The 20,430-nt window shown below is 50.6% G+C and overlaps 1 protein-coding gene across 1 annotated transcript in view; it reads left to right on the plus strand.

Moving 5' to 3' along the window:
- The window catches only part of ANP32A (acidic nuclear phosphoprotein 32 family member A), a 33,149-nt gene extending 21,096 nt beyond the window's left edge, over nucleotides 1–12,053 (plus strand). Inside the window, exons 4-7 of the mRNA XM_060260140.1 lie at nucleotides 5,377–5,578; nucleotides 8,016–8,113; nucleotides 8,671–8,731; nucleotides 10,445–12,053. Of these exons, the coding sequence (XP_060116123.1) occupies nucleotides 5,377–5,578; nucleotides 8,016–8,113; nucleotides 8,671–8,731; nucleotides 10,445–10,506 (423 nt within the window). The 3' untranslated portion in view covers nucleotides 10,507–12,053. The remainder of the gene's footprint in view (nucleotides 1–5,376; nucleotides 5,579–8,015; nucleotides 8,114–8,670; nucleotides 8,732–10,444) is intronic.
- The last annotated feature ends 8,377 nt before the right edge of the window (nucleotides 12,054–20,430 follow it).

Genomic DNA, 20,430 nt, shown 5'->3' on the forward strand with positions numbered 1-20,430 from the left:
GGCCACACCCCCTGATGTAGCCAGTCCTCCAGGAGCTTGGAATTCTAGCAGGGGCTTCTTCGCATATTAGGCCACACCCCCTGATGTAGCCAGTCCTCCAGGAGCTTGGAATTCTAGCAGGGGCTTCTTTGCATATTAGGCCACGCCCCCTGATGTAGCCAGTCCTCCAGGAGCTTGGAATTCTAGCAGGGGCTTCTTCGCATATTAGGCCACGCCCTCTGATGTAGCCAGTCCTCCAGGAGCTTGGAATTCTAGCAGGGGCTTCTTTGCATATTAGGCCATGCCCCCTGATGTAGCCAGTCCTCCAGGAGCTTGGAATTCTAGCAGGGGCTTCTTTGCATATTAGGCCACGCCCCCTGATGTAGCCAGTCCTCCAGGAGCTTGGAATTCTAGCAGGGGCTTCTTTGCATATTAGGCCACGCCCCCTGATGTAGCCAGTCCTCCAGGAGCTTGGAATTCTAGCAGGGGCTCCTTTGCATATTAGGCCACACCCCCTGATGTAGCCAGTCCTCCAGGAGCTTGGAATTCTAGCAGGGGCTTCTTTGCATATTAGGCCACGCCCCCTGATGTAGCCAGTCCTCCAGGAGCTTACAGTAGGAAGATTGGCTACATCAGGGGTGTGTGACCTAAAATGCAAAGGAGTTCTCGCTACAAAAAAAGCCCTGTCCGGGACCACCGTGGGTTGGGGGCGGAGCTGTATTGCCTGAAGCTTGATGAGACCCACATCTGTTTCGCTACAGTCTGGTTGCCCCTTCGCAATGAATCTTGGTCTTTTGCTTTGCCCCCCCCCCAAAGCCCCTTCTCTTTTTGCCAGCCTTTCTCGCTTCTCATTTGAGCCTGGGCCGTGAGAGGTGATCGATGAAGGACTGACCCTTCCCAGCCCTAAACTGCCAGGACTGTATCGGTGGAGAGACGTCGTACTAATAAACCCGCAGCTTTGCATGTGGTTTGATCGGTTGTCATTTTCCTGGCTTGAGACAAACAACAAAATAAGGGCGGTTTTTCAGCGACCCGCTGCAGATAGCCGAGGCCAGCTCCGTCTAATCAGACCTTGCAAGTTAAGCAGGGTCGGCCGTGGTTAGATGGGAGGCCACCAAGATGCCAAGGCAGGCAACGGCCAGCCCCCGCTCTTCGCCTCTTGCTCTGCAAACCCTGAAATGGGGAGGGGGGATTGGCTTAAGATGGCTGCAGTTTGACCGCTCCTGCCCTGACCTGGATGGCCCATTCTAGCCAGATCCCAAGAGATCCTAGAAGCAAAGCTGGATCGGCCCTGGTTGGTACTTGGACAGGAGACCACCGAGGAAGTTCTGGATTGCTATGCAGAGGCGGGCAAAGGCAAACCCCCCTCTGTTTTACTCTGGCCTGACCTGAATGGCTCCGGCTAGCCCAGTCTTAGCAGATCTGGGAAGCTCAGCAGGACCAGCTCTGGTTAGTAGAAGAAGAAGAACTGCAGATTTATACCCCGCCCTTCTCCCTGAATCAGAGACTCAGAGCGGCTCACAATCTCCCATGTCTTCTCCTCCCACAACAGACACCCTGTGAGGTGGGTGGGACTGGAGAGGGCTCTCACAGAAGCTGCCCTTTCAAGGACAGCCTCTGCCAGAGCTAATGGCTGACCCAAGGCCATTCCAGCAGCTGCAAGTGAAAGAGTGGGGAATCAAACCCGGTTCTCCCAGATAAGAGAGCTCTGGCTGACCCAAGGCCATTCCAGCAGCTGCAAGTGGAGGAGTGGGGAATCAAACCCGGTTCTCCCGGATAAGAGAGTTCTGGCTAACCCAAGGCCACTCCAGCAGCTGCAAGTGGAGGAGTGGGGAATCAAACCCGGTTCTCCCAGATAAGAGAGCTCTGGCTGACCCAAGGCCATTCCAGCAGCTGCAAGTGGAGGAGTGGGGAATCAAACCCGGTTCTCCCAGATAAGAGAGCTATGGCTGACCCAAGGCCATTCCAGCAGCTGCAAGTGGAGGAGTGGGGAATCAAACCCGGTTCTCCCAGATAAGAGAGCTCTGGCTGACCCAAGGCCATTCCAGCAGCTGCAAGTGGAGGAGTGGGGAATCATACCCGGTTCTCCCAGATAAGAGAGCTATGGCTGACCCAAGGCCATTCCAGCAGCTGCAAGTGGAGGAGTGGGGAATCAAACCCGGTTCTCCCAGATAAGAGAGCTCTGGCTGACCCAAGGCCATTCCAGCAGCTGCAAGTGGAGGAGTGGGGAATCAAACCCGGTTCTCCCAGATAAGAGAGCTCTGGCTGACCCAAGGTCATTCCAGCAGCTGCAAGTGGAGGAGTGGGGAATCAAACCCGGTTCTCCCAGATAAGAGAGCTCTGGCTGACCCAAGGCCATTCCAGCAGGTGCAAGTGGAGGAGTGGGGAATCCAACCCGGTTCTCCCAGATAAGAGAGCTCTGGCTGACCCAAGGCCATTCCAGCAGCTGCAAGTGGAGGAGTGGGGAATCAAACCCGGTTCTCCCAGATAAGAGAGCTCTGGCTGACCTAAGGCCATTCCAGCAGGTGCAAGTGGAGGAGTGGGGAATCCAACCCGGTTCTCCCAGATAAGAGAGCTCTGGCTGACCCAAGGCCATTCCAGCAGCTGCAAGTGGAGGAGTGGGGAATCAAACCCGGTTCTCCCAGATAAGAAAGCTCTGGCTGACCCAAGGCCATTCCAGCAGCTGCAAGTGGAGGAGTGGGGAATCAAACCCGGTTCTCCCAGATAAGAGAGCTCTGGCTGACCCAAGGCCATTCCAGCAGCTGTGAGTAGAGGAGTGGGGAATCCAACCCGGTTCTCCCAGATAAGAGAGCTCTGGCTGACCCAAGGCTATTCCAGCAGCTGCAAGTGGAGGAGTGGGGAATCAAACCCGGTTCTCCCAGATAAGAGCTTTGGCTGACCCAAGGCCATTCCAGCAGCTGCAAGTGGAGGAGTGGGGAATCAAACCCGGTTCTCCCAGATAAGAGAGCTCTGGCTGACCCAAGGCCATTCCAGCAGGTGCAAGTGGAGGAGTGGGGAATCCAACCCGGTTCTCCCAGATAAGAGAGCTCTGGCTGACCCAAGGCCATTCCAGCAGGTGCAAGTGGAGGAGTGGGGAATCCAACCCGGTTCTCCCAGATAAGAGAGCTATGGCTGACCCAAGGCCATTCCAGCAGGTGCAAGTGGAGGAGTGGGGAATCCAACCCGGTTCTCCCAGATAAGAGAGCTCTGGCTGACCCAAGGCCATTCCAGCAGCTGCAAGTGGAGGAGTGGGGAATCAAACCCGGTTCTCCCAGATAAGAGAGCTCTGGCTGACCCAAGGCCATTCCAGCAGCTGCAAGTGGAGGAGTGGGGAATCAAACCCAGTTCTCCCAGATAAGAGAGCTATGGCTGACCCAAGGCCATTCCAGCAGGTGCAAGTGGAGGAGTGGGGAATCCAACCCGGTTCTCCCAGATAAGAGAGCTCTGGCTGACCCAAGGCCATTCCAGCAGCTGCAAGTGGAGGAGTGGGGAATCAAACCCAGTTCTCCCAGATAAGAGAGCTCTGGCTGACCCAAGGCCATTCCAGCAGGTGCAAGTGGAGGAGTGGGGAATCCAACCCGGTTCTCCCAGATAAGAGAGCTCTGGCTGACCCAAGGCCATTCCAGCAGCTGCAAGTGGAGGAGTGGGGAATCAACCCGGTTCTCCCAGATAAGAGAGCTATGGCTGACCCAAGGCCATTCCAGCAGGTGCAAGTGAAGGAGTGGGGAATCAAACCCGGTTCTCCCAGATAAGAGTCCACGCACTTCGCCACTACTCCAAACTGGCTGTACTTAGATGGGTGACCACCCACCAGTCCAGGGAAGTCCAGGGTGGTTATGCGCCTCTGCTCCTCTCTTGCCTTGAAAGCCTGATGGACTTGCCATAAGTCGTCTGTGACTTGAGGGCAAAGGTAGATAAATAGACAGATAGACACCAGCTTGCAGTGAAACTCAGTTTTGTCAAACCGTAAGAGAATTTTGTGAAAGACATATCAGTTTCCTTAGCTTGGCTCCTGCCTCTCCTCAGCCCCTCTTAATGCTTTCCTCCCTGAATCGGAGGGCTAAGAATACTTTCTCCAAAGCTGGAGTCTGAGGGGGTTTCTGTGGATCGTGTAACGAAGGGCATCTCGTCTAGGCCAAGCAGCCGGTTGGCCACAGCCCCTCCGGCAGTCAGCTGAAGGACAGGAGCAGAGCACTGTCAGGGCAGCCAGTCTTTTATTTTTTAATTTTAAAGTTTTATTAAGTTTCTAGATAAGGAGGGGGGAAGGGTAGTAAAGAGATAAAGCATGATTAGGGTTTGTAGAATCTTTCGGGATCAAGTGCCGTGTTCTACTGGAGAAAGTTTTCCTTCCAGACGTTTCGTTCTCAGCTGCGGAGAACATCCTCAGTGGCGTTGCAGCCGGAGCAGGCACTCTGACCTTCTTGGCTGCTGTGCATTGAGTGGGGCCAGGGCTGCTGGAGAGCTGCTATTTCTAGGCTGGAGAGGGTGTGGTGAAAGGGCAATTGGTTTGTGGATGTGCCCATTGTTGTAGCCGCTACCACCTCCTGTGGCACATCCACAAACCAATTGCCCTCTCACCACACCCCCTCCAGCCTAGAAATAGCAGCTCTCCAGCAGCCCTGGCCCCACTCAATGCACAGCAGCCAAGAAGGTCAGAGCGCCTGCTCCGGCTGCAACGCCACTGAGGATGTTCTCCGCAGCTGAGAACGAAACGTCTGGAAGGAAAACTTTCTCAGTAGAACACGGCACTTGAGCCCGGAAGATTCTACAAACCAGCCGTGAAAACCTGAAATCTTAGATAAAGCATGATTCAACAATAACATAATACACTTCACATCATTATAGCATGAGATCAAACATGAAGTGTTTGAATTCATTCGACCTTACGTAAAAAAAAAGTATTGTAAGTTCTTACTTCATCTATTTTGGATTTTATTCTTGAACTATACATACGAATAGGTAATGTAAGTTCACATCAGCTAACCTTATTTAGCCTCAAAACCGTTTTAAGAATCTAACCAAACATACAATCGTTCCCAGTGTTTTCTTGCTTCTTTTTTAGATTTTCCAGCGATTAGCGAGGATAAGTAGTCCAGCTCTGCTGTTTCCAATATTTTCCCAATCCGATCTTGTTTTGTAGGAAGTCCCTGAAGCTTCCATTTTTGCACTAGCAATATTCTAGCAGCCAGTCTTTTCGATGGGCGTGTGAGATTCTCGAGTGGTCTGCCGTGCGGAATCTCCCGACAGCCACAGTTCCCTCTGCAGTGGCTTAAGTACCTTGGGAGTTTTCCTGTGTGAAAACCACAGTTTCAATTCTGTTTTGGGGAGCATACTCGTTTTGGGAAATGCCTCTCAGGTCTGGGGTGAACCTCCCCCTTCCTTCCTTTTGCTTCTCAGGAAAAACTAGAAAACCTGAAGAGTTTAGATCTTTTCAATTGCGAGGTCACTAACTTGAATGACTACAGAGACAACGTCTTCAAACTCCTTCCTCAACTCACATACCTGGACGGCTACGACCGGGATGACAAAGAGGCTCCGGATTCAGACGCGGAAGGCTACGTGGAAGGCCTCGATGACGAGGAAGACGAAGACGAAGACGGTACGATGCTTCATGGATCACTTCTGTCTTGTGGGGGGGTGGGATATCCTGGCAGCTTGAGAAACCCCATTTGAATCCCTCCTCAATCACGGAAGCTTGCTTGGGTGATCTTAGGCCAGTAACTCTGCCGCCTCACCAGGTAGCAGGAGGATAAAAAACGGAGGAGGGAGGAATGGGGTATGCCAGCTTGGCCTACTTCAAGGAATTATGAATTTAAAAAGCGATCAGTACTGTCGGGGTGGCTGAACAGTCTTGTAACTATAACAATATGCAGGCTTATCCTCCAGAAGGCATGCAGAATATCCACGTGGTGGAAAAATCAAAAGCATGCAGACATGGCCTGGCCCGGGAGGTGGGAAAGTGCAAATGAGGGAAGGGGCAAACCAGAAGAGCCTGGTTCCCTCCATCGATCTCGACAAAAGGAGAGCATTTCTGTCCAGATCTCCTCACTTCTTTCTGCAGCTTGACGTGGTCCCCAAATGCTGCTCCTAGGAGACAGGAGACCTACCCCCCCACACCCAGGAAAAGCATCTGGGAGAACTGGAGGTTGCCGGGGAAAGAAATAGATGAAAATGCCTCCCACAGTGGAAATTTAGTGTGGGATACAGCCCAGCAATGCTAACTAAAATGCACGATTGCCATAGTGAACTCCACAGTTGGTTTTTGAAAAGGATTAGAAGGCTAGTCTCCCAACAGATGTTAAACTCCAAAGCAAAATGGAACCTCTGTGCAGAGGGGCAAGCCTGCCTTTGGATGCTGGCTAATGGAGGATGAACAACCACCGGCGTGATGGGGCACTCTGTGAAAGTTTACAAAAGCGTCTGATTGGCTGCTCTTGTGGCTTCCCCCCCCAAGAAGGGCCTAATTCTGATCCAGTCAGGCAGCCCTAAGGTGGCATTCTGAGGCTCTTCAGCATGCCAAAGCCTGTGGATTTAATTGAACTCAGGCTAGAGAGACAAGCGGGGGTGGGGGTAAGTAACAATGAACAGGCATACTGAATAGGCAATTATTCAGTAAGCCAGAATTAAATTACTTTTGCAACATATTTTGCAGGTAAAATTTTGAAAGCCCACCAAAAGGCAGGCACCGATTTCTATTCCGTTCATGTGTCAGGGGGTTCCGTGGCTTATACAGGCCCTCTCTTGAACCACTTTTGCCTGCTCGCTCTTGACGGACGTGGACAGGATTCTGGCAGCTGTCCAGCTGATGACTTGCCCCCTTAGATCCCTGCCTATCCTGGCTGGTTAAATCTGGTCGTGATGTTGTGGGACGCTCCCAGAGAGAGACTGTGGATTTGTTTCTCTCTCAGGGCCACTTTCCCAGCTCTTTAAAGGAGGCTCCAGTCTGACCTGTATTGAAGCTGTTCAGTTACCACCTAGTCTCAAATCTGCTGTGTCTGGGGAAGGTAACTGAGAGAACGGTGGCTGGAATTCCTGGATGAAACTTCCGCATTAGATCCAGTCCAGTCTGGCTTCAAACCTGGGTGCGGAACAGAGACCGCAGTTGTGACCTTCAACAGCAATTGGACCATGGTGGATCAGCACTGCTGATTTTACTAGATTTTTTCATCAGCATTTGACACGGTTGACCACACAATACTGACTGACCGCCCCACCTCCCTGGGAGGCAGTGTACCATGTTTTACCTGGTTCTAATCTGTTTTATGTAATGTTTTTGATATGCTCATGTTCACAGAAATAGACCTATAAACAGTTCCACTGGGGAAGGCGGTTGATAAATTCAGAAAATAAATTCACCTAACTGCCTTTAAGCAGAGCCATTCTTGAGCACTTTCCAGTTCCCCTTGTGTCAGCCAGATCTGAGCTCATAAAAATCCCCAAAGGGCAGGGACTCTTTAGCAAAACGCGCTTGGGTGAGAAGAGGAGAGTCAGCCTGAAAAGAGGGCCTGCGTGGGGATGGGGGTGGGGAGGAACATTCTCAATAGGAAGAAGAAAGGAGGCTGTTGATGGCAGGGCTTATCTTCGTAGCAGGAACTCCTTTGCATATTAGGCCACACCCCCTGATGTAGCCAATCCTCCAAGAGCTTACAGTAGGCCCTGGAAGCTTTTGGAGGATTGGCTATATAAGAGGGGTGTGGCCTAATATGCAAAGGAGTTCCTGCTACAAAAGCAGCCCTGGATGGAAGAGCAAAAGGAGCCTGTCCGGTCTGAGGTTCTTCTGCACTGTAGTGGTGCACGAGTTGGGAGACAGCAGCCTGACATTAAGCGGGTAGACCGCCGTCTCCGTACCGGGAGAGAGTTTCCCCTCTAAGATACCTGCAGCCTGGGCTGCTGGCCCAAGGGCATGGGCAGAGGGTCAGTAACAGGCAGAGGGCGGCCCTACAGAAGCGCAGAGGAAAGCTCGACCGGCCCAGCCCAAGTGCAGGGACTCTGCTGGTGGAAGCCAAACGACTCATGATTTTGCCCGCTTCTTGCAGAAGAGGAATATGATGAAGATGCTCAGGTAGTAGAAGACGAAGAGGAGGAGGAGGAAGAGGAGGAAGGAGAAGAGGAGGATGTCACCGGGGAAGAAGAGGTAAGGATATTTTTTGCATTTTTGTAGGGGCTTTGTGTGTGTGTGTGTGTGTGTGTGTGCATGTGACACGTGTGTGTCTGCACCTGAAAGTCATGGCAGCCTCTGGTGACTGACCCCTACTGGGAGCCTGGAGACTATCCAGAGAGGTGGCTGAATAAAGCCTGCCCATGTCTTCCTGACTGCTGGTATTCCATGGAGGTCTCCCATCCAATAGGAGGTCTCCCAATACTCGCCCGAGTCGGCCCTGTTTAATTTCCAAGATGTGACGAAATCTGGCTTGCCTGGGCTATCCACGTCAGGCCGAGGAGGTAGGATTTTGATGTCCAGCATGAATATTAATTGAGCAGTAGCAACAAAACAACAGGGAATTTCTTGGGGTGGAGCAGAGACGTGTATTGACCAGGCCTATTTCTTTATGGTCTGGTGTAGAAAGATTATTTCCCCCACCTGCAGCAGATCTTTCCCCCTTTTTCAAGCTTAAGCATTTAAATAGCTTTGCCAGTTTGGTCGACGCCTGGATCAGAATGAAGCATGCCTTTTCTGCTTTCTCTCCCTAGGAAGATGAAGAAGGTTACAATGATGGTGAAGTAGACGACGAAGAGGAGGAGGAGGAAGCTGGTAAGGACAGACCTCAGACAGGAGGAATTAACCCCCTTCTTGTTAGCACCACAATGCTCTCTCGGCAATGCAAACCCAGAAACTGATGAGAAGATGCCTTCAGTTATGGGCAGATACGTCCGTCAAGTTCAGGCTTCTGTGCTAAAAAAAGGGGGGGTCAGTTCTGACTCTCTGGGAGGAGCTGCTTCACAGATCTTTGCTGGCCTCCCTGGCTGATGTGGCTTTCACACAGGGGCCCCTTCCTGCCCATATTCCTTTGGTCTTTTCTCGATCAGGAGGTGGTGGCGGCTACAAGCATAGACAGCTTCAAGAGAAGGTTGGATAAGCATGTGGAGCAGAGGTTCATCAGTGGCTATTAGCCACAGAGTATAGATGGAACTCTCTGTCTGGGGCAGTGATGCTCTGTATTCTTGGTGCTTGGGAGGGGCAACAGTGGGAGAGCTTCTAGTGTTCTGACCCCACTAGTGGACTTCCTGATGGCACCTGGGTTTTTTGGCCACTGTGTGTCACAGAGTGTTGGACTGGATGGGCCATTGGCCTGATCCAACATGGCTTCTTTTATGTTCTTGTGTATGGGGCAGTGATGCTCTGTATTCTTGGTGCTTGGGGAGGGGGCCACAGTGGGAGGGCTTCTAGTGTCCTGGCCCCACTGATAGACCTCCTGATGGCACCTGGGGTTTTTTGGCTACTGTGTGACACAAGTGTTGGACTGGATGGGCCATTGGCCTGATCCAACATGGCTTCTTTTATGTTCTTGTGTCTGGGGCAGTGATGCTCTGCATTCTTGGTGCTTGGGAGGGGCAACGGTGGGAGGGCTTCTAGTGTTCTGGCCCCACTAGTGGACCTCCTGATGGCACCTGGTTTTTTTGGCCACTGTGTGACAGAGTGTTGGACTGGATGGACCTGGTCCCAGTGTTCCCTCTAAGCTGAGTTAGTGTGAGCTAGCTCACAGTTTTTTAATCTCCAGCTCACACGTTTTTGTCTCAGCTCAGGAAGGATGACCCCAGAACAAGCTAATTTACGCAGTAGCCAAATTGCTCGCTCTCAGCTTCAATGCCAGCAGCACACGAAGTAGAATTTCTGCTCACAAAACTCCACTTAGAGGGAACATTCCCTGATCCAAAATGGCTTCTCTTACGTTCTTATGAATTGCTTATGCTGACACCTTCTTTATTCGTCCACTCTTCCAGTTTGCATACTTGAGGAAAGAAAAGCAGTGTAAAAACATCATTAAAAGAGTAGACTCCAATCACGGTGGCCAGACTTTACCGGAAAGCTCGGCCGGGGTGGGTGGGGGGTGGGGCTAGGCTTCATGGAGCCGCTCTGCCTGGGGCTGGGTTCAGAAAGAGAAGCCAGTTGAATTTGGCAGCCAGTTGTCCAGCAGGCCACTTTGCGGGACTGGGAAAGAGGGCTGACTGCCCCACCCCTTCTGCCTGCAAAGCTAGGCACTGGTCGTGGCTCTACGTTGCTGGGGGACTCAGCTGCAGGCCGGGGAGGGCTTCCTGTGCTCTCTGACAGCTGTGCAGAAAGAATTTCAGAACGAGTTGCTTCTCCTAGCATAAGTGTCGAACAACCCAACTGCATCTGTCAAAATTTTCCCTGCTGCGGAAGAAGCGATTGCATCTCAGCCAGCATCACCCCACCAGTCTTTGTGGAGGGGGGGCAGGCTGGCCCAGCAGACCCCTAAACCTCCCCTGTCACTCCCTTTTGCAGATGAGGAAAGAGGGCAGAAGAGGAAACGAGAGGCAGACGACGAAGGCGACGAAGAGGATTAAGCTCAAAATCACCTATCTTGGAAAAACCGGTTTCCTATTGTGATCTGACTGTTTCTATCCTGTACTCCCCTCCCCCCTCCCCTCCTGGACTCCCCCCCCCCCCCCCCGGAGTGTAATGTTGCTGTGGGGTCAAGAGGGAAGTGATAACTTGGCTGGGCGAGAGAATTAAAATACCGTTTTTTTTAAAAAAAAAGAAAAGCCCCCGCCACTCCTCCATTTTGTTTGTTTCTGATGAATTTCCTTTCGAGTCTGTCTTTGCTTCCTGTTTCTGCAATATCAGATCTAAGGCAAGTGGTAAAATTTTGTTTCTTCTCGGAGTGGAACAATTTTGAACAATTTTGGTTTTTTTAAAAAAGGAAAGGAAAAAAAACGTTTTTAAAAGATGAGGAAGAAGATTTACATGCGTGATGCCAGGTTAGTCTGAATGGAGACTGCGGTGAGATCTCTTGGGTCCTTAGAGCTGATGGCTTTTGCCAGTTTCTGAGCATATTGTAAGTAATTTCTCCCCCCACCCCCTTCTCTGGATGCAGCAAAAGCATTCCAGCTACAGCAGCAGGTATGCAAACAGCATCTTGATATATCAAGTGTTTTCCTTTGTCACCTGTTTGTCAATGACTGCCGTTTCCAGAAAGAAAATAAAAAAAACAACCCTCCCTGTATTTCCTGTAGGCAACTTTTTACTTTCCTGTTTGTAAATAGTGACCAAATATATATATTTTTCCTTTTCCCCCCCTTTTTATTTGGTTTGGGGGTAACTTTGGAAATCTCATGTGGGTTTTCCCCCCACACTTTCCCTTTCCCCCCATCTGTTGGGGAAGCGCCTCTTGTGCTGGAGGAAAACTTCACGAACCGTTTTCTTGTACAGCTGCCGTTTCGTTTTATTGGGTCTTGTGTGCAGGAGACGAGTCCCCAGCGGGTTTATGTTCACGTAGGGTAGCCGGAGCCCGTCCCCTGCAAGCGGCAGTCATTAAAATATCTATAAATATCTATAAAAAGTGTTTTCGAATTTTCCTGAGTTTAACTGGTGGACTGAATTTGACAGTTGTAATAAAAAAAAAAAAAAGGAAATGTTTGAACCTTTTTAATTAAGGTGTGTTCTATTTTGGTCTGTAAAATATGATATATAAATATATTAACACTTCCTTGATATTTTAAGTGATGCGAATCTTGTTTCCACTTGTGCTTGCTATACTATGCTGAGGATTTTTACAAACCTTTCAATGCCGAAGGGGGAAAAGGGGTGCATGTCGGGCCTACGGAGGTTTCTTTTCATACACAAGCACGGAATGCGAATACAAAAGTTGTATTTTCTTACGTAGTTGGGAAGCCAGTAAAGTTGACTACAAAGTTCCTAGTTGTATGTACAGTTTTAATTTCATATCCCTCTTCAAACGTAGCGCTAAAAGTGACTTTTCTGTCCTAGTCAGTATCTCATCTGTATAAATAAAAAAAACCCATTGCGACTTCCCCTCTCACAGAAAGCCAGACTTTTGAGTTTGATGTCTTGTTTGTCATTGATGAATTTCAATAAACCTTTTTCTACAATTCCCCCCCCCCCTTGGCTTATTGGAGCAAAATGGGCCATGTGAAAATCTGTTAGTTTTTTTAGAATAAGGATCTGTTTCTGGTGATTCTTTGATTACTTTTAGCAATGTTTAAATAACACTGGGAGTGTCTTTTCAGCTGCATGGCCATAATAGGCTGAGGCAAATGACATAGACAGAGGCAGTATATCTCTGTCAGTTTGGTGTAGTGGTTAAGTGTGCAGACTCTTATCTGGGAGAACCGATTTTGATTCCCCACTCCTCCACTTGTAGCTGCTGGAATGGCCTTGGGTCAGCCATAGCTCTTATCTGGGAGAACCGGGTTTGATTCCCCACTCCTCCACTTGCAGCTGCTGGAATGGCCTTGGGTCAGCCATAGCTCTCTTATCTGGGAGAACTGGGTTTGATTCCCCACTCCTCCACTTGGAGCTGCTGGAATGGTCTTGGGTCAGCCAGAGCTCTCTTATCTGGGAGAACCGGGTTTGATTCCCCACTCCTCTGCTTGCAGCTGCTGGAATGGCCTTGGGTCAGCCATAGCTCTCTTATCTGGGAGAACCGGGTGTGATTCCCCACTCCTCCACTTGTAGCTGCTGGAATGGCCTTGGGTCAGCCATAGCTCTTATCTGGGAGAACCGGGTTTGATTCCCCACTCCTCCACTTGCAGCTGCTGGAATGGCCTTGGGTCAGCCATAGCTCTCTTATCTGGGAGAACCGGGTTTGATTCCCCACTCCTCCACTTGGAGCTGCTGGAATGGCCTTGGGTCAGCCAGAGCTCTCTTATCTGGGAGAACCGGGTTTGATTCCCCACTCCCAAGGCCATTCCAGCAGCTGCAAGTGGAGGAGTGAGGAATCAAACCCGGTTCTCCCAGATAAGAGAGCTCTGGCTGACCCAAGGCCATTCCAGCAGCTGAAAGTGGAGGAGTGGGGAATCAAACCCGGTTCTCCCAGATAAGAAAGCTATGGCTGACCCAAGGCCATTCCAGCAGCTGCAAGTGGAGGAGTGGGGAATCAAACCCGGTTCTCCCAGATAAGAAAGCTCTGGCTGACCCAAGGCCATTCCAGCAGGTGCAAGTGGAGGAGTGGGGAATCAAACCTGGTTCTCCCAGATAAGAGTCCACACACTTAACCACTACACCAAACTCAGCCCGAGGTCACCTGGTTGGCTTCCGGAGCTGAGTAAGGGGATTTGAACTCGGTCATCCCAGGCCCTAGCCCGTAGCTGATACCCCCCATGAGCCCTCCTTGATTAAATGAAATGGGTCTTCAGTCTGACCCAGACAGGCTGAACTGCCTCATCCAGCAGGACTAGGGTGCTGAAGAGGTATCAAGGCCTCGCCCCAGAGCTGCTGGGGGGCGGGGAGATTTTTTGCTCAATGGTGGTTCAAGGAGAGGAAGCCCTGGCCCATAAGCCCTGCCAGGAAACAAAGGGGCACCCCTCTTCCTCCTCCAGGGGAGCTGACATCTCTCCGGTGCCTGCACCCTGAGGCCTGAGTTCCTCCTTTCCCTTTGTTTCAGATTAGAATAATAGAGTTGGAAGGGACCTCCAAGGTCATCTCCTGCACAATGCAGGAAACTCACCAACGCCACCCCCTAAATTCACAGAATCTACATTGCTGTCAGATGGCCATCCAGCCTCTGTTGAAAAACCTCCAAGGAAGGAGAGCCCACCACCTCCCAAGGAAAACTCAACATGGGTTCTGTAAGGGAAGATCTTGCCTCACTAACCTGTTACATTTCTTTGAGGGGGTGAACAAACGTGGACAAAGGGGACCCAATTGATGCTGTTTACCTTGACTTCCAGAAAGCTTTTGATAAAAGTTCCTCATCAAAGGCTCCTTAGAAAGCTTGAGAGTCATGGAGTAAAAGGACAGGTCCTCTTGTGGATCAAAACGGGCTAATTAACAGGAAGCAGAGAGTGAGTATAAATGGGCAGTCTTCGCAGTGGAGGACGGTAAGCAGTGGGGTGCCACAGGGCTCAGTACTGGGTCCCATCCTCTTTAACTTGTTCATTAATGATCTGGAGTTGGGAGTAAGCAGTGAAGTGGCCACGTTTGCAGATGGCCCTAAATTGTTCAGGGTGGTGAGGACTGTGAGGTCGCTCCAAAGGGATCTGTTGAAGCTGGGTGAGTGGGCGTCAACATGGCAGATGAGGTTCAGTGTGGTCAAGTGCAAAGTAATGCACGTTGGGGCCAGGAATCCCAGCTACAAATACAAGTTGATGGGTTGTGAACTGGAAGAAACTGACCAAGAGAGATCTTGGTGTCGTGGTAGATAACTCACTGAAAATGTCGACAGTGTGCAACTGCAATAAAAAAAAGGCCAACGCCATGCTGGGAATAATTAGGAAGGGAACTGAAAACAAATCAATTAGTATCATAATGCCCCTGTATAAATTGATAGTGTGGTCTCATTTGGAATACTGTGTACAATTCTGGTCGCCGCACCTCAAAAAAGATATTATAGCATTGGAAAAAGTGCAGAAAAGGGCAACTAGAATGATTAAAGGTTTAGAACACTTTCCCTATGAAGAAAGGTTAAAACACTTGGGGCTGTTTAGCTTGGAGAAACATCGACTGCGGGGTGACACGATAGAGGTTTACAAGATTATGCATGGGATGGAGAAAGTGGAGAAAGAAGTACTTTTCTCCCTTTCTCACAATACAAGAACTCGTGGGCATTCAATGAAATTGCTGAGCAGTCGGGTTAAAATGGATAGAAGGAAGTACTTCTTCACCCAAAGGGTGATTAGCATGTGGAATTCACTGCCACAGGAGGTGATGGCGGCTACAAGCATAGCCAGCTTCAAGAGGGGGTTAGATAAAAATATGGAGCAGTGGTCCATTAGTGGCTATTAGCCACAGTGTGTGTGTATCTATTTGGCCACTGTGTGACACAAGAGTGTTGGACTGGATGGGCCATTGGCCTGATCCAACATGGCTTCTCTTATGTTCTTATGTTCCACTGAAGAACCACTCTTAACGGCCAGGAAGTTCTTCCTCATGTTGAGCTGGAAACTCTTCTGATTTAATTTCAACCCATTGGTTCTGGTCCTGCCTTCTGGGGCCACAGAAAACAATTCTGCACCATCCTCTATCCACCTGACACAAAAGGTAAAAAGACGTCACCAGCGACCGGTTTGGTATCTTTAACTCTTTTTTTTATTATTATTTTGTCACTATTGGTGTGGCAGCATAAATACTAAGCGAGGGGGGGAGAGAGAGTGCCGAGGTGGAGCGGGGGGGTGGGTGTTTAGCTTTAGGCACGGAACACCATGTAAACGTTGTCAGGAGGGGGAGGGAAAGGGAGCCCCCTTGCCTGGGGACGGAGGAGCAGAGGAACGATGCCCTCCTGGCCTGTGTCTTGCAACCTGGGTGGAGAGCAGTGGCAGACGAAGGGGGGTCCAGGGACTGACTGGGACTCCTGGACAGAAGAGGGGAGGGGGCATTCTTGGCCCTATGGATCGTGGTGCTCCCATTTCTTCCACTTGGCCCCATCCGGTCATGACCCACAGGTCCATGCAGCTGTAATATTTGGCAGAACAGCAGCTGGGCGCAAGCCTGGCCTCTCGGTTCCTATGGTTTGGAGACAGATTTGTTGGCGAGGGGTTTCTCAGGTCACACTGTCTCCCCCACCCCGTTGCTGAGCTCATCTGATGCACATCGACCGGGAACCTTCTGGGACACAAGACCGAGGATTCTCTCTCGGGAAATGGCAGACAGGCAGTGTGGTCAATAGGCGATGTTTCCCGTGACCGTGTTTGCCTCCCACCAGGCTCCTACAGGGCTTTTTGAGCATTCAGAGTGCCTCAACAGACACGGCCTTCGTTATCCTTCCAACCCTCCTGCAAAGAAGCCTGTTCCTTCACCATCTGGCAAAGGAAGCAGTGGCCGGAGCACCTTGACCGAGGACCAGCTCGTGAGTCCGTGGCCCCGTTGAGATTTGGAGGGGAAAACCTCTTGGCCACGACCCCAGCATGCAGTTCCTTTATCGTTGCAACCTCTGGGTGCAATTCTGAGCTCAGTTGGAACCATTTCTTCTAGAACAGGGGTGTCAAACATGAAGCCCTGGGGCTGAATCAGGCCCCCGGAGGGCTCCTATCAGGCCCCCCCGAACAACTGGTTGTCATTTGCTTCCTTCTGCACAACAGCTTGCTTTGCAAGGCTTGCTCGGTCTCACAGGAACGACAAAGCAAAACCTCTATTTTTTTCCATTGGCTGAGGCTCCTCCCTTGGGAGGAAGGGGGGGGGAGGAATAGCTTGCTTTGCCAGGCTCTCAATCACGCAGCAGAGCTACTGAGTCAAGCCTCTCTTCCTTCTACTGGCTGAGGCTCCTCCCACTCCTGGTCCCCTGGGGAAGGAAGGAAAGAGCCAGAGCTTCCTTTGCCCAGTTCCCTGGGTCCCATGGGAGAGATACAAAGAAAGCACCTTTAAGACCAACAAGTGCTAATGTTTTAAGCATGGTTTAAGACTTTTAAAACCTAATCTTAAATAGGTACACATGGCCCAGCTCAACAAGGTCTAATTTATGTCAGATTTGGTCCTCATAACAAATGAGTTTGACACCCCTGTTCTAGAATGCTCTCCCCGAGAACTTCCCGCACACCAGGAATTCCAGGACTTGAAAGAAGAAGAAGAAGAATTGCAGATTTATACCCCGCCTTTCTGAATCAGAGACTCAGAGCGGCTTACAATCTCCTTTATCTCCTTCCCCCACAACAGACACCCAGTGAGGTGGGTGGGGCTGAGAGAGCTCACACAGCAGCTGCCCTTTCAAGGACAACTCCTACGAGAGCTCTGGCTGACCCAAGGCCATTCCAGCAGGTGCAAGCGGAGGAGTGGGGAATCAAAGCCGGTTCTGCCACATAAGAGTCTGCACACTTAATCACTGCACCAAACTGGCTCTCTCCAAACTGGAACCTCCCTCTTGTCAACTCCAGACAATTTTAACTGCTGGAATTCCACAGGGCAAAAACTGCCATGGCCTGATGTGTAACTGTACGGTCGGAGGACGAAGGTACATTGTGGAAGTTTCATTTTATCGGCGACCAGCAAGGAAGAGAGATTAAGGTGGATCACCATGTTGGTGTGGTCTGAAGCAGCAGAACAAGGTGAGAGTCCAGTGGCACCTAACCACGTTTTATTCCGGGTATAACTGTCATGTGCATGCATACCTACTAGGTATGTCTCTGAAGACGTGTGTGTTGATATCAAAGGTACCGCCGGATTCAAGCTTTGCTCAGCAAGGAAGAGCTGTGAAGCGCGCTCTACTGGCAGGAAGCCCTAGCCTAAGAAATGCGAGATAAGTTTGCTTCAGGAATGGACCAATCACATGTTGCCACAAATGCTCTCGGAATCTGACATCAGCATATGAAGCTGCCTTCTACTGAATCAGACCCTCGGTTCATCAAAGTCAGTGTTGTCTACTCAGACCGGCAGCAGCTCTCCAGGATCTCAAGCTGAGGTTTTTCATGTCTATTTGCCTGGACCCTTTTTAGTTGGAGATGCCGAGGATTGAACCTGGGACCTTCTGCTTATCAAGCAGATGCTCTACTACTGAGCCATCATCCCTCCCTAACATATATGAAGCTGCCTTCTACTGAATCAGACCCCCCCTTGGTCTATCAAAGTCAGTCTTTTCTACTCAGACTGGCAGCAGCTCTCCAGGGTCTCAAGCTGAGGTTTTTCACACCTACTTGCCTGGACCCTTTTTAGTCAGAGATGCCGGGGATTGAACCTGGGACCTTCTGCTTACCAAGCAGATGCTCTACCACTGAGCCACTGTCTCTCCCCTAAAGAATGGTGATGTCAGGGGATGTGGCCTACACATGAACATATGAAGCTGCCTTCTACTGAATCATACCCCCCTCGATCCATCAAAGTCAATCTTGTCTACTCAGACTGGCAGCGGCTCTCCAGGGTCTCCAGCGGAGGTTTTTCACACCTACATGCCTGGACCCTTTTTAGTTGGAGCTGCCGGGGATTGAACCTGGGGCCTTCTGCTTACCAAACCAATGCTCTACCACTGAGCCACCATCCCTCCCCTTCTTGGGGAAATACAGGACAGCATCTGGGTGGATGTAAGCACCTCACACAGCTTTGTGGAAGAGGCTTCCATTGAGTGAACCTGCAACAAGCGGCCAAAATTAAGTGCATCCTTCTTCCTCCAGCTGAATGCAACTGGGCTTGAAATATATTTAATTTGACACGGCTCATTTATGCAATACGTTCTCACTTTATGATGAGGCGATGTCCAGCTTGGAGGCTGCCTGAATGAAGCAGCCCCTTGGTTCTGGCCAGGGCTTTTTTGGTAGAGAAAGCCCAGCAGGAACTCATTTGCATATTAGGCCACACCCCCTGATGTCATCATTGTTTCGTGCAGGGCTTTTTTGTAGAAAAAGCCCCGCGGGAACTTATTTGTGTATTAGGCCATACCCCTTACAACAAGCCAGCTGGAACTGCAATCCCGTGCGTTCCTGCTCAAAAATACCCCTGGTTCCGGCCATCCATCACTCTAGCTTAGGGTCCTTAGCAGAGGACGGCTTTGCCCAATTCCTCTTCACCGAGCTCCTCTCACTGGCAATAGAACCTGGGGCTTTTCTGCGTGCAAAGCATGTGCTGTAAAATGGAATCCGATCGTAGACTCAAGAGTTTCTGCTTGACTTTCATACCAAGTCTCTTGGTAAAACTTCGACAACAGAGTGTGAGAGATCACAATGTCTCTAGGGCGGGGGCCCGCAGCCTTTTTGAGCTCCCAGGCGCCTTCTGGAATTCAGAAACAGGGCAGCGCTGGGCTCAAGCACAAAATGGCTGCCGCAGGGGGCAGAGCCTCCGCCAACCACCAAGTGGCAGGAAGTGAGGTCATGAATAACTCCGATTATAACTCTTCAACATTTCAGGCAGAAGCTCTGTTCTAACAGGATGCCTTTGATGCCTGCACAGCCAATTGGAAGCTCTTCTGGGCAAAGCCCCGCCCATGCATTCGCTAAAAGTAGTGTCGGTGGTCTCCGTGGTGCCCATAAGTGCCATGTTGCAGACGGATGATCGAGAGGAAAGACCCGGCTTATAGAGTAGCTGAACAGCCAGGGTGAATGGTGAGGCACTACCGCTACATCCAGTTTGAAAGGGGAAGTGACTGGTGAACACGGCTGTGTCCCTGCTTGCCAGTGGCTGCTAGCCATGTGTCTGAGAGGGAATGTCCACCTTCAGAAGCACTAAACTTCTGAATCCCAGAGGCAACATCAGGGGAAGGTCTCGCCTCTCTGCCCCATTGATGGCTGTCCAGAGAAACCGGTTGGCCACTGGGTGAGGCAGAATGCTGGATTAGTTGGACTACCGGTCTGATCCAGCAGGGCTCTTCTGATGTTACGAAGGCCTCAGCTTCTCTGTCCTGTTGTTGGCCCCTCAGAGGAACTGGTCGGCCACTGTGTGAGACAGGAGGCTGGACTAGATGGACCTTCCCTGGTCTGATCAGCAGGGCTCTTATGTTCTTCTCAGGGGAAGGCCTCAGCCTCTGCCCTGTTGCTGGCCTTCCAGAGGAACTGGTTGGTCACTGTGTGAGGCAGAAGGCTGGACTAGATGGACCTTCCCTGGTCTGATCAGCAGGGCTCTTCTGATGTTCTTCTCAGGGGAAGGCCTCAGCCTCTGCCCTGTTGCTGGCCCTCCAGAGGAACTGGTTGGCCATTGTGTGAGACAGGAGGCTGGACTAGACGGACCCTCACTGGTCTGATCCAGCAGGGCTCTTCCAATGTTCTTAATATTAAAGGAAGGCCTCAGCCTTTCTGCTCCGTTTTTGACCCTCCAGAGAGCCTGGTTGGCCTCTGTGTGATGTAGGATGCTGGACTAGATGGACCCTCAATGGTCTGATCCAGCAGGGCTCTTCTGATGTTCTTAGTGACTTTTTACAACACAGCAGGGCCAGCCTGACTGTATAGGCAACAAAGGTGTGTGTGTGTGTGAATACTTGTTGGGGTCAGCAGGGCACAATTTATATTGCCATCTACTTCTCCCTTCCCTTCCCACCCCACCCCACTCCAGCATCTTCTACAGCATTTCAAGCTTCTCTCTTCTTGGACTGTGCAGACCTTTCCGCCTTTCCCCAAGATAATCTGGTCTTTGCTCTTCCTTGTACTTGCCTCAGATTCCAGTTTTTCTACCCAGTGTGTGTGTGTTTTTCCAGTCACACTTTGCATAGGAAAGGGGGGGGGGGAATACTAGTAACAGATCCAGTTGTTTTCTTCAGGGTGTGTGTTCTCACACATCCCAGGAAATTTTAAGGTTTACAGTAAGACCTGTGCCCTTTGGTTAATTCCGTGACTTCCCCTCTCCCCAGCATTTAGAAACATTTACTCTTCTACTTACACCAAGAGAAACTCTGGGATGTA

This window comes from Heteronotia binoei, chromosome 19 (genome assembly GCF_032191835.1).
Source record: "Heteronotia binoei isolate CCM8104 ecotype False Entrance Well chromosome 19, APGP_CSIRO_Hbin_v1, whole genome shotgun sequence".
Classification (NCBI taxonomy): domain Eukaryota; kingdom Metazoa; phylum Chordata; class Lepidosauria; order Squamata; family Gekkonidae; genus Heteronotia; species Heteronotia binoei.